This window comes from Lepidothrix coronata, unplaced genomic scaffold (assembly GCF_001604755.1).
Source record: "Lepidothrix coronata isolate B3197 unplaced genomic scaffold, Lepidothrix_coronata-1.0 Scaffold213, whole genome shotgun sequence".
NCBI classification, from domain to species: Eukaryota; Metazoa; Chordata; class Aves; order Passeriformes; family Pipridae; genus Lepidothrix; species Lepidothrix coronata.
Genome location: NW_016690393.1, coordinates 396,980 through 410,024, shown reverse-complemented (window position 1 = coordinate 410,024; position 13,045 = coordinate 396,980). Strand labels below are relative to the sequence as shown.

The 13,045-nt window shown below is 54.7% G+C and overlaps 1 protein-coding gene across 1 annotated transcript in view; it reads right to left on the bottom strand.

The window, feature by feature from the left end:
• Positions 1-1,722: 1,722 nt before the first annotated feature.
• The window catches only part of LOC108506359 (corticotropin-releasing factor receptor 1), a 31,253-nt gene continuing 19,930 nt past the window's right edge, over positions 1,723-13,045 (bottom strand). The window contains exons 6-13 of the mRNA XM_017833286.1: positions 12,659-12,779; positions 11,727-11,880; positions 10,826-10,886; positions 9,534-9,606; positions 8,414-8,499; positions 6,512-6,647; positions 6,295-6,336; positions 1,723-4,077 (exon numbers count right to left, since the gene is read on the bottom strand). Coding sequence (XP_017688775.1) covers positions 3,937-4,077; positions 6,295-6,336; positions 6,512-6,647; positions 8,414-8,499; positions 9,534-9,606; positions 10,826-10,886; positions 11,727-11,880; positions 12,659-12,779 — 814 coding nt within the window. The 3' untranslated portion in view covers positions 1,723-3,936. The remainder of the gene's footprint in view (positions 4,078-6,294; positions 6,337-6,511; positions 6,648-8,413; positions 8,500-9,533; positions 9,607-10,825; positions 10,887-11,726; positions 11,881-12,658; positions 12,780-13,045) is intronic.

The following is a 13,045-nucleotide window of genomic DNA, read 5'->3' as shown; positions in this document are numbered from 1 at the left end:
TGCTGCCTCTGGGGCTCCTCGAGGAGCCTTTTTCTCCAGGGCTGGATGGAATCACTTGTGTTCTCTGAGCTTTAGTTTTCCTCCAAATTGGAAAAATGGCCCTTTGAAATTTTCATGAGGGTGGCAGGGAGCTGCCCAGGAAAGCCACTTAATGTGACTGCAGTGACAAATGTCAGTGAGAGGCTCGTGCTGGGGGGAGGGCAGCGAGGGAGAGGGCACTGGAATTAAAGGATGAAATATTTATTTGGGAGTTTGGCAGCACTGGAGGGGCAACACACCACTGGCCAGAGGCACCTCGGGGCAGACAGAGCTGGGAGCCACAAATGGGCTGTAAAATGCCACGAGATTTCCTCTCCCTCCCCACCTCCCACCCCTTCCAGGGTCCTTTCCAGGCTTGGAAGGCACAAAGGGGGTTAAACATCCAGGAATGGCCCAAAGCTGTGGACAAGGAGGCAGAAATGTGGTGTGTGAGCCAAGGTGGAGGATGGGGAGTGATGGTCTGGCTTGGCTGTAAATCCCAGCTCTGACTGAGGGCTGGAGCCTCATCCCTGGAACTGGGAGCTCCTGGCTCTGGCAGGGGGTGCTGGCACAGGGCAGCCTGGCTGGAAGGTGGGATGAAAGCTCAGCTCAGCTCCCTCCACAGGGAATCAGGATCATCAGCTTTCCTCTGCCTCCAGTCAGGCTCTGCATGGGAGATTTTCTCCTCAGGACCCCCAAACTGTGACCCTGGGGGGTGACCAGGGCTGGGGACAACCCCCATGGTGGGCTGGATGTGTTAACCAAATAAAGAAGCTCAATAAAAATCCATCTCTGTGTGCTGGAGAGGCCCCTGGGAGTCCCCTCATCCCACTGGGATGTCCCACAGCACCACGAGGTCCCATCCCTGGGGTCCCACTCTGCTTTTCCCAGCCCTGAGAGGGGCCAGAATAACATCAAGGGTTAACCCACAACGATCTCAAGAGGCTACAACCTCGTGGAGAGCACAGGATTGGCAGGTCATTAATCTCAGAGTTACTTGATAACTTCAAATACAATCATGTAATCAGCAGGAACCTGTAATTATTATTTATGTGCATGGTGCTTACTAAATTACAGCTCTCTCCAAGGCTCTGTGTGATGAACAAATTAATTCTGCATCGGAAGAGCTTGACCAGAAATCTGTTTGTGTCTGAATTTCACTTGTAAACATTGATGTATGAAATGAAATCCGGGTTTAATTGGCCCTCCCTCCCGCTGAGAAGCACATTATGTTTTTATTCTGCGTTAGCTGAGCTGGGGAGGGGGAAAATTTGGAGGAGTTTCTGCAGCCCTGATGGTGGTACCTGTGTGGGAGACCCGTGGGGGATGGTCCTCACTTCCCTGAGGGGAGATGTTGCTGATCTCCATACCCTGGGCCTGTGGAGTTGGGGTGGAAAGGAGACAAAAAAAAAGCCCCCAGGTGCCTCTGGAGCAGTGGGATGCTGAGCCCACTGCAGGGTGAGGATGATGCCGTGGAAACCTGGGGAGGGTTGACTTTTCCAAAAGATAAATGTGCCCCAAAAAGTCCTTGTGAGAGGAATCCAAGTAGTTTTAATCAAACAAGACCGAGAACACACACACACACTTTTCTCCAGCTACGGAAAGCAAAGTCACATCAGTCAGAGCAAACCACCCAGAGGAGAAGGGAAAACCAGGGATGTGAACACAGATGCTTCTGTTTGGGTTTCTTTCTTTGGTTTTTTCGATTCCCAGCTTCTTTTCCCCCGCAGATGTGGACCTTGGCTTTAGAAAAATCCAAATTGAGCACGTAGTGCATCATTTCTTTTGGCACCATCGCTTGTGGGGACGATGAAAAAAAGCTCCCTGGGGCATTTCCCCTTCTTCAGACCCAGCAGATCTTTATTAACCTGCCAGAGCACCTGGCAGAGGAACCAAGACAGGAGAGAAGATACAAGTCTACTCCTTGTAGGAGCATCTGCAGAACTGGGAGGTGCCACTTTTCCCACTGCATAACTCTGGGGGGGTCTTTTTCTCGCCCATATATTGGATTAAGGGCAATTTCTGGGACTGTTGGTGATGGATGAACTTGTACTAAGCCTAAAACCCGCCCCATGTGCAGGGTGTGGCCCTCATGTGGTCACTGGGTCATACTGGGAGCTGTTGCTTCTCCCAGTGCATCCCTGGGGGCAATGGGATATTTCTGGTTTAGCTGCACTGGGGACATGCAGGTGGGAAACCAAAGCGGGAGGGAAACGTGAGGAATTTGCTTCAGACTCCTGAATTTCTCAAATGTTTAAAGAAAGAACCCAGAGGTTTTTTTTTTTCCCTATGCTTTCCTTTAAAGAAAACAAACAAACAAACAAAAAAAAAAAAAAAAAAAAAAAAAAAAAAAGGAAAGATTTTTCCTCCTTTCTGGTGGTGTATCCTGAGGAAATCACAGAGCGCTGCGATTTCAAAGCTGCTTAAATCTCCCCAGGGCAGGACACACTTAGGCCTGTTCTTTATTGGGGGGAAACTGAGGCACAGAAGTGTGAAGGGGCTCCCACCACATCCTGTAGGGCCCCCGCTGGAAAAATCCCTGGGATGCAGAGAGCAGGCTGGTCCCATAATGCCCTCCTGGCATCTGTCCCCCAAACCAGGCATCCCCAGACCTCATATGGGGCAAGGAAAATGTGGCTCCAAGGAGGTCAAGGCAAAGCCCAAAGCCCTCCACTTGCAGGGACTTCTCTGCTCAGCTGCTTTCAGTGACCACATGGAACAGGGAGTGGGATCAGGGACAATCTGGAGTCTCCAGCGTGGGAAGGGAGGGAGGCAGGGATGGAGGGAGGGATGGAGGGAGGGATGGAGGCAGGGAAGGAGGCTGCTGCTCCTCCAAGGCACTTAACCCCAGCCTGGGGATGGTTTGGTGCCATCCCCTGTGCGAGAGCAAGGAGCAGCTTTGGCACTGGGCTCACCTGGCATGGGGAGAAGCAGGGCAGGGGGAAGGGGAGCAGAGCCACAGCGTGTCCCCGTGGTAGCTGCCTTTGGGGGCCTCAGCCACCCCTCCACCACAGGGCTCCCCCAGCTCTCTGCCCCCCGAGCAGGGACAGGGGGTCAGCCTGAGGGGCAGGGGCTGTGCAGAGACCTGGGGATCCCTCTGGGCTGCACCACACCACACAATCACCTCATTCTCGTGCCTCCCTCCAGCCCAAACCCCTCTGGGGGGCTGTTCAGAGTCCCTGGCACCATCCCTGTGCTCTGTGTGGTTCCCTCCCCTCTCCCACCCCCCATCCTTGGGGTCAAGGTGAGCAGTGACCTGGTCACACCAAGCAGCAGGTACAGGACATCCGAGGACCCAGCACGGGGCAGGGGAAGGGCTCCAGTTATCCCAGTGGCAGAGATGATCCCAGGGCTCAACTGAGAGCCCCCTCAGGGCTCAAGTGACCCCAGTGGTACAAAAACACAGCCACATAAAGCAACGTCTGCCATCAGTCCAGGGCTCTCCATCCACCCCCTGCCAACGCAGAGGGCTTTGGCCCCTCCAGAGGGTTTTCCCACACCAGCAGCATCCCAGCAGGTGCTCACTGGAAGGGCTGACCCAGCTTCCCAGGGATTAGCCCCATCAGCTGTCCCAGCAGTGTCCTGGTGTCCCGTCAGCTCAAAGCAGTGACAAACTCAAGCCGGGCAGCGACGAGGGGCATCGTGCCCGGGCTGGAGCAGGCAGGGAGGCTGCTGCGACCTCTCCAGCTTCCTCTGGCTCCTTCTTCCATCCCAGCAGGTCACAGCAACGCCAGGGAGATGACCAAGCAGCCCCTCAGCCGTGCTGTCCCGCAGGTCCAGGCAGGAGCTGTGCAGGTCTCCCGTGGCTGCAGCGGGGCCGGGCGGCGCGGGCAGGACCTGCCCCTGTGCTGTGCCCCCTCAGGGCAGGGGCATCACCTCCCTCAGCCCCTGCAGGCCGTCTCCTGGGGCTCTCCTGGCTCACACGGCCGTGGATTGCTTGATGCTGTGGAAGCTGACTCTGGTGGGGGAGGTGGGGATGGACATGGCCCGGGCCACGCGGGCGCGGATGGAGTGTTTGTCCTGCCAGCGGTGCCAGCGCTTCCGCACGGCCGAGCGCACCTGGGGGCACACGGGCAGATGGGAAAGAAACAAGCTGGTTTTGTTACAAGCAAAAGGAATTCGGTGGGAAACAGAGGGGGGTGGTGGGATTTGCTCAGGCGCCTCGTGGAGGCTGTGAGGTGGGAAGGCCCCGTCCGGGCCTGGCGCCAGGGAAACGGAATCGGGATAGGGAACAATATAAAAATGGAACAATATAAAATATAAATATATTATAATATAATATAAATATATTATAATATAAATATATTATATTATAATATAAATATATTATAATGGAACAATATAAAATATAAATGGAACAATATAAAAATGGAAAAATATCCCCTGGCCACATGGTTGGACTTTGTGTGCAGAGAGACCCCCCTGTACATGTACAGGGGGTCATCAATCAAATCAGAAGGGAGGGTGACACCCCCTCCTGGGTTCGAAAAATTACCTTTTCAGGTAAAATATTCACCCTTGAATATTTAACAGCTTAGGTAACCAAGAGGGAACAAAAAGAGTGCCTTTTTCAAACGGCGGGATGGTGCTTTTTCCAGGCCATGGGACTTGGGATTGCACCCAGCGCTGCAATAAAGAATTTCTTGCTGCAGTTTTCCTTGTCCTGCAGGTATTTTTTGCCGTTTCATAAATTGAAAGCGAGGATTTTTTCCGACAGTCACCACACAGCCATCCAGAGCCAGCAGCCACCCTCAGCTCCGGGGCTTCCCACCAAAAATGCTGCTGAAACCCTGCTCAGCCACCCCTGGGGGTCCCAGGAACCCCTGTCACCTACCCAGGGCACCCAGCCTTCTTTGGTGCTGGTGAAATGCAGCCCTTGCACCTACCAAGGGAGATGAACCCATTAATTGTATTAATTAACACAGCCTTAAGCTGTGCCAGGGGAGATTTAGGTTGAACATCAGGAAGGAATTCTTTCCAGAGAGAGTGATCAGGCCTTGGAATGGGCTGCCCAGGGGGGTGGTGGAGTCGCTGTCCCTGGAGGTGTTTAAGAAGAGACTGGATGTGGCATCAGTGCCATGGGCTGAGTCACTGTCACACGGGTGACAAGGTTGGACTCAATAATCTCAGGGGTCTTTTCCAACCTGGTCAATCCTGTGATTCTGTAACATCAACTATTGAGAGAGATGGTACCTTGAGCTTAAAGTGGAAACAAGAGGGAGAAATAAATCTGAGCCAGGGGCTCTGTGGGAGAGGCAGCAGCTCACACCTGCATCGGGTGCTGTGAGGGGCTGGCAGAGCTACAAGAGCAGTCAGGGAGGTTTAATGGCTTGTCTGGTTTGTGCCAGTGGCATTCCTTGGACATTAATGCCACCCTCCAGCAGCCCAAGTGCTTTGTGTGGCAGGTAAATGGTGAAGAAAGGCCTGGGATGGCCCTGGGAAATGGGGGCTGGGGCTGAGGTTGGGTGAGCACCAAAGTCCCCAGAGGTGAAGGACCATGGTGTGATGTGTTCCTGGGTCACCAGCCAGCCCTGCTGCAGTCCCTTTTCCTCCTGCATCAATTAGATGTGATTTGGTACCAAAACTCTCCTGAGCCAGCAAAGGTGCAGGAGGGTTTGGAGGAGACAGAGGAAAGAGGTGCCCAAATAACTGGCTGCAGGATCAGCCTCTGCTCTCAGCTCCTTTGCTTTCTGCTGCCTGTATTTTGGGTCAGAGCCCAGGAGGTGCCCTCATCCATGAGCTGGGTACCCACCTGTGCTTATGGGATCACCCTGGGGATGGAAGCCCAGGACTGGCCTGGTTGGGACTGGAGAACCAGGGGAGGATGGAGCAGAGCTGAGCTGTTTTCCAGTGCAATCCCCGAGGGACTGGGCTGGTTTGAGCACTGAGCACTTGCTGTGGTTCCTCCAGCCAGAAAAGGGCAGTGGAGAGCAGAGGCCTGACCTTGAGCTGGTGTGAAGTGATTGGGAAGGATTCCCCAGGGACAGGGGGACCCTTGGCTCTGCTGCACCAAATCCCACAGGGGCACCCTGAGAGCATCTGTTCTGGGGGGGTGGATTTTCCTCCTCCAAAGGCAGGGGCTGACAGCTGCCATTCCCATCTGGGCACAGTCTGTGGCTGCAGATGTGCCTGGGGCTGGAGGTGAAGCACTGACTCTGCTCACCCTCAGCTGGGGAATTGGGGACCAGCACCCTCCAAACCATGGGCAGGGGCAGAGCCTCAGGCTGAGCTCATGTCTGCGGACCCCCCAAGCACCCCCCAGCCCCCAGTGCTCACCTCACTGTTCAGGAAGCAGTAGAAGACAGAGACAAAGAAGCCCTGGAAGGAGACAAACAGCAGAGTCACCTCCAGCAGGCACCCCCGGGCTGGGAGCTTCAGAGCAGCCCTGGGGTCTGGGGGTCTCTGTTTTTGGGAGGGGGCAGAAGCTGGGGGAGGCATCAGCCCCATCCCTTGGTGGGGGGACTGGGATGAAAGCCAGTGCTGAGGACCATACCTGGAAGGACTCCAGGAAGGAGTTGAAGTAGATGAAGACTATCCTGGAGATCTCATCCTCCCCCGGGTTGACGAAGAACAGCATGTAGGTGATCCCCAGCAAGGGCAGCAGCACCAGCGTGGCCTTGACTGCTTTCCTGGGGAGAAAACGTGGACCTGAGCTGCTGCAGGGCAGCCCTGGGCACGAGGACTCTGCCCATCCCACTCCCAGCACCAGCACGGCTGGGATTGGCCTGACTGGGACTGGTCTGACTGGGACTGGCAAACCAGGGGAGGACAGAGCGAAGCTGAGCTGTTTTCCAGTGCAATTCCCAAGGGACTGGGCTGGTTGGAGCACTGAGACCTGCTGTGCTTCTCCATCCAGAAAAAGGGCAGTGGAGAGCAGGGGCCTGACCTTGAGCTGGCGTGAAATGATTGCTTGGCTGATCCAGGGCTCGATTAAAAAGGAATTAAGGAGGCCATAATAATTCATGCCCTTCAACGTGGGTTTATGAAAACCTCATCTCAGGTAATTAATTTGCTATCTTGACTTGATGAGATTACAAGTGTGGTTTGTGAAAAGCCAAAGTGCTGATGCAGGGAGTGTGGGAAGGCCCAGGGCTTGGCATTCCTTTGGATCAGGGGACAAGAACAATGCCAAGCCATCACTTTTTGCTTAAAGATCCTGTTAATGGACAGATTCCAACAGTAGCTGAGCATGGGAAAGTCATCCCTGGTTAGTCTGGGCTGGGTCTGTGTTACATCCCAGACCTGGAGCAGAGCACAGCCCCTGACACAAATGGGCTGATGACGTGGAGGAGCTGGAGGAAACTGAGGACAGGAGCATCTTCAGGCTGGAAAACAATGGGAAAACACGTTCTTCTCATGGGAGCAGCCATGGCAGCGTGAAATCCATTCATTTTTTTACCAAAAGCCATCATCTAAGGTGAGCAGGAGCCCCCTCCAGGGCTGTCCCTTGCTGGTTTAAGCAGGACTGCACAGTTTAGAACCTACCAAATTCTCCAGGTTTTCTTGTCCCTTGAAATATTTCTGGGAAATGAACACGTTCTCCTGCCCAAAGGTGAAAAACCTTCCCTGCCAAAATCAGGCAAATACCAGAAAACCAAAAGTCTCTCGAAATTGCTGGCTGAGGCCAACCAGCCTTTTTCAAGAACCTTTCTCTTTGCTCAGCCCCAGCTGAACCACCCATCCCAGCTCAACACTCCATGAGGAGGAAAGCTGCTGTTTCCTCATAACCCAACCAAAATTTTTCCATTCTCAGCTGAAAAAGCCCCCCCTCCACCCCAAACCTGCTTCTCTTGACCCAGCACTCGCTGAGATCCCCCAGTCCCTGCCCACAAAATGCTCCAGAGAGAAGCACTGATGAAGAGCAAGGTGTCTTCTCCTCTTCCAGGTACTTTGGAGAGCTGCTCTGACCACACACCTCCCAAGCTGCCTGCAAAACATTCCCCAGCAGGGAAGGAAGGGTTAAAATCCTCCTGCCTTGTGCTGTGGGAGTGCTGCCTTCTTCTTCACAAGGAGGTGTTGGGGTGGCATCGATTCCTCACTCCTTCCTCAGCCTTTGCTCTGCTGTCAAGCAGAGATTTAATTCTCACCTCCGTGCCAGGATTTGCAGCTCCGAGCCTGGAGAGCTCATCAGGTCCCACCAGAACAGGCTTTTATTTTTGCAAAGAGACTCAAATCCCAAGGGCTCCCTTCCAAGGCAGATCCAGCCATCCATGTTCTCCAGCAGCAGGCTCTCACTGATTTAATGGCCGTGTGCCTCCAAAGAGCATTTGAGGTGCTCTTGGGTGTCTCTCCGTGCTCCCATCACCTTGGTGCCTGGCTGCTGGGGCTGTTCCCATCTCCCCTGATCCTGGGGGAAGCCAGGTCTTGCTGTAGGGTTGCTCAAGCCCTTTCTTACCTGTACTGGATGGTCTCTGAGGTGGTGGAAGCTCGGAGCTTCGTCATGAGGATTCGGACGATGTTGAACAGAAAGATGAAGTTGATCTGGAAGGAGGAGGGTCACTGCTTAGTGTCTGCTGCCCCAACATTCCCTCCCATTCCCTCAGCTGTGCCAGGGGAAATGGGAATGTTTCCTCCTGCACCTGATCTACTGCCTTCCCTGTCCTGTCCCAGGCATGGGCATTTATTGTTTTTAAAGCACTTCAGCAACAAGATTTAGGAGTTTGCTCGAGGGATCAGGGCAGCAGGGCACGCCAGGAGACTGGTGAGGCAGGACAAGTGTCAGAGGAAGGGCTGAAGGTGAAAAAGTTGGAGGGAGAGGAGGAATACAAGGCTGGGAGCTGCTGCCACCACAGCCAGGAGCTGCTTGGCCGCTCTCCCTCTGCAGAATCACTAATGAGGGCATGGGAAGGTGGCCCTGGAGCTGAGCACAAATGACATTTATTAGCAGTGGCCTGGCTACCTGACAGGCTGGGAAGTTGGGAAGCAGGATCAATTGTTCCAGGAGGCTGGTGATCAGTCCTCCCTTGGGTGGTTTCAGCACTGGGCAAGCAGGGAGGGATGGTTTTGGGACCTCGTGCATGACTCTCCCCCTGCAAACACAGGTTGGACCCCCAGGTTGTGACCTGCCACCACTGCTCTCCTTTGCCCCTTCCCAAAAGGACAAAGTCCCAGCAAACTCTGCTCCCTGTGACCCCTGGGTCAAGCATCACTGCTCAGCCAGGAGCAAAGAGGATCTGGGAATGGAGTTGAGGTTCCCAGGCTTCTGCAAGTGCAGAGCACCCCCCTGCACCCAACCAGTGCCAGGGCAGGGATGGAGGGGCTTCCTGATACATGTGGGAGTCTGCTGATGGGACATCCCTGTCAGAGTGAGGTCTCCAGGCACATTTGCAGCCCATCCCAGGCCCAGATTTTCTCAGGGGGCAGTTTGGGTGAGAGCAGTGCTGCTGTGGGGCAGCAGAACCAGTCACAGCAGAGTGAAGCTAAAGGAGGGGGCCAAGCCCTGGCCAGGAGCAGCTGCATCCCACCTGCAGCTGGAAGGACTCAGTGTTCAGCCCACGAGGTCACTTTGCTCTTACCAGCAGCACCAGGATCATGGGGCCTTGGTAAATGTAGTCAGTGTACACCCCTGCTCGCTTCCCAAACCAGCACCTGCAAGGCAAGGACAAGGATAAGCAGCACTGGGGACAAGCCTGACATAGAGGTGACCTGGAACCCAGGAAAAGGAGGAGCACCAGGGCTTGTGGGGCTGGTAACAGGCCCCATATGGATGTGGGAACTGGTTATTGTAGGATAAGCAAGGACTGACCTCTTCATGAAGGAGGGGATTGTCCCTCTCTGCTCTGGTGTGGCCTCACCTGGAGTCCCAGGGGCAGTTCTGGGCATCACAATATAAGAAAGGTCTAAAGCTCTTAAAGTAGGGACAGGAGGATGGGGAAGGGTCTGGAGGGGCCACCCGAGGAGCAGCTGAGGGCACTTGGTGTGTTCAGCTGGAGAGGAGCAGACTGAGGTCAGACCTCACCAAGGGCTGCAGCTCCTCCTGAGGGGCAGTTCCAGCTCTGGGTGAGCAGGGACAGGACCAGGGAATGGCTGGAGCTGTGTCAGGGCAGGGTCAGGTTGGATCTCAGGGAAAAGTTCTTCCCCCAGAGGGTGGTTGGCACTGCCCAGGCTCCCCAGGGCAGTGGGCACGGCCCCAAGGCTGCCAGAGCTCCAGGAGGGTTTGGACAATGCTCTGAGGGACAGGGTGGGATTGTTGGGGTGTCTGTGCAGGGCCAGGGGTTGGACTGGATGGTCCTTGTGGGTCCCTCTCAACTCAGGATATTCTGTGACCTTGCCCAGGTCTGGGTTCTGCTCCCAGCAAACCCTCTGGGGTCCCTGTCCTGGGAACACCTTGCTGGGGTTGTTAAATCAGTGTTGTGTGAGTAGCACAGGGCTGCTGAAACTGGGGAGCAGAAAACCAGCTGTGCAAAACAGGACAGGCTGCCTTTCATCTCAACGGGCTCCTTTTAACTCCCCAGTCCAAGGTATGAACCCTCAGGTGCCTGCTAAGACCTTCCTTTGCAGGTGCCTGTGAAAATGGCCCGGGTGGGGGTAGTTCAGATCTCTGCTGGTTCAATCCCAGCTCCATTTGGCAAACCCACTGTAGGAGCTGTGGCTTAATCTTGCCTTTTTTCCCCCCTTAAAAAAGATCTCACTTGCCTTTTGAGAAGAAACAAGCAGGGGCAGGGCTGCAGAGAGACCAAAGGCGGGATAAAAGAAAGAATGGAAGAAGAACATCCTTTTTTTCCTCCCTGCCAGAGCCCCTGGCACAAGTGATCTCTGGGGATTTGGGACAGAGAAGGGGATGGGGGACAAAAGCAATCAGGCTCACTTCTCGTTGTCGTAGTAGAGCTTCCCAATGGCCCAGGCCACGATGATGGGGAAGGGGATACCTGCAAGGGAACACTCAGGTGAGTCTCAGGGGGTGTCAGGGTTGACAGCAAGCCTGTCAGCAGCCTGGCATTTATCGATGAAGCAGTGGACACAAACAGGATTACAGCACACCCCTGAAAGGAGGAGAACACAGCATGCAGAGGAATGTGGGCAACTTTCAGCCAGGAAGAAGATGGAAGGCAGAAATGGACTTCCTGTACTTTTTACAAGTCAGGATGACTCGACAAAAACTGTGTTTGTTAGTTTGCAGCCAATCCTGGTGTGGGTATACATGAAAGTACCAATGGCAGGTTGACATGTGGATGGCCTGATGGCCAGATCTATGTGTACCAATGACAGGATGACATGTGTGTGACCTGATCTATGTGTACCAATAACAGGGTGACATGTGTGTGACCTGATCTATGTGTACCAATGGCAGGATGACATGTATGTGACCTGATCTATGTGTACCAATAGCAGGGTGACATGTGTGTGACCTGATCTATGTGTACCAATAACAGGATGACATGTGTGTGACCTGATCTGTGTACCAATGGCAGGGTGACATGTGGATGGCCTGATCTGTGTACCAATGGCAGGGTGACATGTGGATGGCCTGATCTGTGAAGGCACCGATAGAAAGTTGACAATCTTTCTTGTAATCCTGTCCCTGCTTTGGAAGAAGATTCTGTGTCGCATTGGCCGTCCCCAACTTTAACAGCGACGAGGGGGGGGCAACACCACAAAATCCCGCTGCAACAGGGGCTCCCTCAGTGCAAATCCCACCCTCCTGCTCCTGGCGGACATTTGGGTGCAAGAACAGGAGCAGGGGGTGGAGGGGGCACCCTGGGACTCACACCAGCCGATGCAGATGAACATCCACTTGCGCAGCTTGTCGGTGGAGTAGGTGAGCACGATGGCCGTGTGCAGGTAACAGCCCTCCCCGAACATCCAGAAGAAGTTGGTGACGTGGAAGTAGTTGTAGGCAGCAGTGACCAGGCGGCACCAGACCTGCCAGGAGGAGATGTGGAGCCTCCAGAGCTCTGGGTTGCAGTGGGGAAACCAATGCCACCAGCAGAGCAGCTGAAGGTGTGATTCTCACGCGCCTGGGTTGTCCTCCAACCACCACACAGCCCTATCTGCCTCAAACTGACAGAGAGGAGGGTTAGAAGGGATTTTAGGGAGAAATTGTTCCCTCTGAGGGTGGGGAGGCCCTGGCACAGGTTGCCCAGAGAAGCTGTGGCTGCCCCTGGATCCCTGGAAGTGTCCAAGGCCAGGTTGGATGGGGCTTGGAGCCACCTGGGCTAGTGGAAGGTATCCTTGCCCAGGGCAGGGGGTTGGATGCTTCCAAGCCAAACCACTCTGTGATTCTCTGATCTCAGGATCTCTCTACAACTACCTGAAACCTCTCTACAACTCCCTGACAGGAGGGGGGAGCCAGGGGGGGGTTGGTCTCTTTTCCCAGGCAACCATCAGCAAGACAAGAGGGCTGGGCCTGAAGCTGTGCCAGGGGAGGTTTAGGTTGGATATTAGGAAGAATTTCTTTGCAGAGAGGGTGCTCAACCATTGGAATGGGCTGCCCAGGGTGGATTCTCCATCCCTGGAGGTGTTTAAGGACAGACTGGATGTGGCATCAGTGCCATGGGCTGGGAACCACGGCGGGGTTGGATCAAGGGTTGGACTTGATCTCGGAGGTCCCTTCCAACCCAGCTGATTCTGTGATTCTGTGATCCCCTCACTCCCCCCCAGCTGCTCGGGGCCAGGCTCAGCCCAGCAGAGCTGCACCCACCACGTTGCTCTCGTGCACCTCCGGGTTCATGGTGAGCTGCACCACGAACCACGTGGCGTTGCGCAGGATGAACGCCGTGATCAGGTTCCAGTGGATGATGTTCCTCAGGCACCGGATGCTCCTGGAGAGGGGTGGAACGAGGCACCATCAGAGCTCGGGGACAGGGGGACAGGGCTCTTTGTGGGGCTGAGTGTCCTTGTGGGACCCCAAGGGCGACCTGCTGGGACCATGCCCTGGGTGAGGGGGGCAGGAAGGAGGCCAGGAGGGGGAAGGCACCAAGGAAGGCACCCTCTGCCTCCATAACCAGGGGCTTTCAAAGGAGGAAAACAACCCTGAGATAGGCATGATCCCTGTGGGATTCCATGGCAGGAGTGGCCATGGGGGAGT